General features: G+C 36.0%; 1 protein-coding gene across 1 annotated transcript; it reads left to right on the top strand.

Annotated features, from left to right (window-relative positions):
• The first annotated feature begins 2,153 nt into the window (after positions 1 to 2,153).
• LOC124983917 (olfactory receptor 10A7) lies at positions 2,154 to 3,104 on the top strand. Its single transcript, XM_047551591.1, has one exon. It carries the CDS (start codon positions 2,154 to 2,156, stop codon positions 3,102 to 3,104), a length of 951 nt encoding a protein of 316 aa, XP_047407547.1.
• The last annotated feature ends 354 nt before the right edge of the window (positions 3,105 to 3,458 follow it).

Below are 3,458 nucleotides of genomic sequence, written 5' to 3' on the forward strand. Positions count from 1 at the left end.
GTTTTTCTTTAAAAATTTTTTTTGTTGGTGCATTATAATTAGACACAATATTTGAGTTCATTCTGATACATTTGTACTTGCATATAGCATAATTTTGTCTGTTTCATTATCCACTGTCTCCCTACTTCCATCCCCCTGATTCCTATCTTCTACTCTACTGGTGTCTCTTCTACTTTCATGAGATCCCTGCCATTTTATTTACTTTTTCTTCTCCAGCTTCCACATATGAAGGAAAACTTAGCTGTCATCTAGTATTGCTGTCTGACATCAGAATTCTGAGATGCTGTAAAAGTTGAGGCATTTTAGGATACACTAAATATTGTAAGTATACTATGAAATCTTGGTATCTTTTTTTTTTTCGAAACAAATGCTGGCATATTTTTAGAGCCATAAAAAGTTTAGAATTGTTCCAGAATGCTACAAGCATGATAATGCATATGTAAACTTCTCATAAGCTTTGCTGAATATACCAAGAGTACTGTTGCTCTCAATGATATTGAAAATGAAGACAGTACTGGTGAGAGGACAATAATTGGGACAATCATTATCCCATCTGGTACCTACATTATTCCAGGACTTTTCAGGAGTGGACAGCCTGAGATCATGCAAATTGATTCTTTCCTTGTGCTGTACGGAACATTGATTTGAGAACTTTCAATACACAAAATGATCAGGTGAAATGTTCCCAAACTACATATTTTTACAATAGAATGAAAGCACAGAATTCTTGAAATGTGCTACTTATTTTAGAAGGTCTACATGCTATGGATTTTCAGCTCCTTATATCTAGAGGTGAAATTGATTTTAAATATTATTTTGACAAAAAGTTTTGACTGAATTAGATAAAATGTGTTATAAATGATGTAATATTGACTTAATCTCAATATTTAAAAACAATTAAAAATCATTCATCTCAGTTCCAAACACATGTTTTTTCAACTGCTAATTTATTATATTCTATTGCTGAGTGATCTTTACAGAATTTTTTTTTGTGTGTGTAATTCTACCATTGGTCAGATATTTTAACCTAAGTAAAAAGCATTGTTTGTGTTCATGCTAGTTTGATTTGCTCTTTTATGAGCAGGAATTTATATTATTAGAAAGTGATTAGGTCCCACTTCTGACCATGTAGTTTTGGAGAAGATGGATGAACATGAGCAGAACTATTTCGGTAGATAGCAGTTGAGTGTAGACTTTTCTATTGAAAGTCATTTATTTATTTATTTATTTATTTATTTTTTTGTTGCGTTTGAGGCTCCTTTTTATTTTATTTTATTTTTTTATTTTTTTATTTTTTTATTTTTATTTTTTTATTGTGAACAAATGGGATACATGTTCTTTGTCTGTACATAGAGTAAAGGCATACCATTTGTGTAATCATACGTTTACATAGGGTGATGTTGGTTGATTCATTCTGTTATTTTTTTTTCCCCTTCCCCCCACCCCTCCTGAAAGTCATTTTTGTTCAGAAGTTTTTTAAGCCTAATTTAAACACATGACTATAACCATGTGCATAATAAAAAATGATGGCCCAATGAAGTCAAATCATGTTTCCTGAGAAAATATATTTAAAAATCCACATAAATCCTAACGTCCACAAGGGCTATAGAAAAGCACCAATATTATAAGCATACAATATGTTCATTTACTAAGTTTGTTTTGTGTGTATGTGCATGCATGTGTGTGTTAGTATATGTGTGTGTACGCTAGATAAAATGATGTAGAATGCACTTCAGTTAGTAGAAACGTAATTTATATAATCAAAAATTAGAAAGGTAAACTAGCTCATCATTTATCCCTATTACCCTTTGAAATCATTTTAAAAATTAGTAAAAGATTCTATTTTAATTCTAATGTGTTTAAACTCTTCTACTTACTCCTCCAAAATAGCATGTCTCTGATGAAGAATGTGAGCCACAGACACTAGCCACTGATAAGAGAAAACCTGCACCAAGGTGATAAAATTCATGCAGAATATTCCTTTCCCTTTAGTTTTATCTTACTGTAAAAATTCTCTGTGCTTTAGTGAAAGGGAAAGTTAAGACAACTGAGAAGAGAGGTATGTCTAAGAATTTCATTGTTATTTTGAAATTGTATCTGTTGTTTGGATGCCTTTGATACACATACCTTGATTATTTGAGAGAAATTGTGATATGGCTTGTGAGAATCACACCAGAGTCACTGAATTTATTCTTCTTGGTTTTACAAGCAACCCTAAAATTCAAGTTTCCCTCTTCATTTTGTTCCTGGGCATCTATACGGTCACTTTGTTGGGGAATTTTCTTATTGTCACAGTTACCAGTATGGATTCTGCTCTTCAAACACCTATGTACTTCTTTCTCCGAAACCTGTCACTTCTCGAAGTTTGTTTCACCTTGGTCATGGTGCCGAAGATGCTGGTAGATCTAGTATCACCAAGGAAAAGCATCTCTTTTGTGGGCTGTGGAACCCAGATGTACTTCTTCTTCTTCTTTGGTAGCTCGGAATGTTTTCTTCTTTCTATGATGGCTTATGATCGCTTCGTGGCTATCTGTAACCCTCTCCGTTATTCAGTCATAATGAACAGGTCCCTCTGCTTGTGGATGGCAATCGGCTCTTGGATATCCGGTGTCCCTGTGTCTATGTTACAGACAGCTTGGATGATGGCCCTTCCCTTCTGTGGACCAAACGCTGTGGACCATTTTTTCTGTGATGGTCCTCCAGTCTTGAAACTTGTCACCGAGGACACAACCATGTACGAAATGCAAGCCCTTGCCTCCACACTATTATTTATCATGTTCCCATTTTCCCTCATTTTGGTCTCCTACACCCGTATTATCATGACCATTCTGAGGATACCCTCAGCTACGGGTCGCCAGAAGGCATTTTCTACATGTTCTTCACATCTCATTGTGGTGTCCCTCTTCTATGGAACAGCCAGTCTGACCTATTTGCGGCCCAAATCCAGCCAGTCTCCTGAGAGCAAGAAGCTAGTGTCTTTGTCCTACACTGTCATCACGCCTATGTTAAACCCCATCATCTACAGCCTGAGGAACAATGAAGTGAAAGGAGCCGTCAAGAGAGCAGTCACTCGGAAAGTCTTCCAGAAGATAGATGTGTTTTAAGTTCTGTCACGTCGAGTGTCTCTAAACAAAGTAGGAACAGCAGAGCCCGCTCCAAAAGCTCAAAAGGGAGTGTAAGAGTTGCTCTGATTCCTCCAGCGTCCCTTACTGTGGTGGGCATATCCCAGAATATTATTAAGAGTTCAGCAAGAAACAGGTGGTACTCTCAGGTTGGAATAATTGAGAAAAACTTTATGAGAAGATGATTTAAAAGTTGTGGGAAAGGTTAGGTGATTGCCACCTAGGTCATACAGTGGACACTTCACACCTTTGGTATTAGTGGGCAAGTAGAAAGAGTATTAACTATGTAAATGAACAACAGCTGTTCCCGAACTTATGATGAGAATAAGTCCTGAA

The sequence above is a fragment of the Sciurus carolinensis genome, chromosome 4 (assembly GCF_902686445.1).
Source record: "Sciurus carolinensis chromosome 4, mSciCar1.2, whole genome shotgun sequence".
NCBI classification, from domain to species: domain Eukaryota; kingdom Metazoa; phylum Chordata; class Mammalia; order Rodentia; family Sciuridae; genus Sciurus; species Sciurus carolinensis.

Excerpts from the sequence above, each read along its gene's own strand:
- LOC124983917 (XM_047551591.1), top strand. The coding sequence starts at position 2,154 with ATGGCTTGTGAGAATCACACCAGAGTCACTGAATTTATTCTTCTTGGT.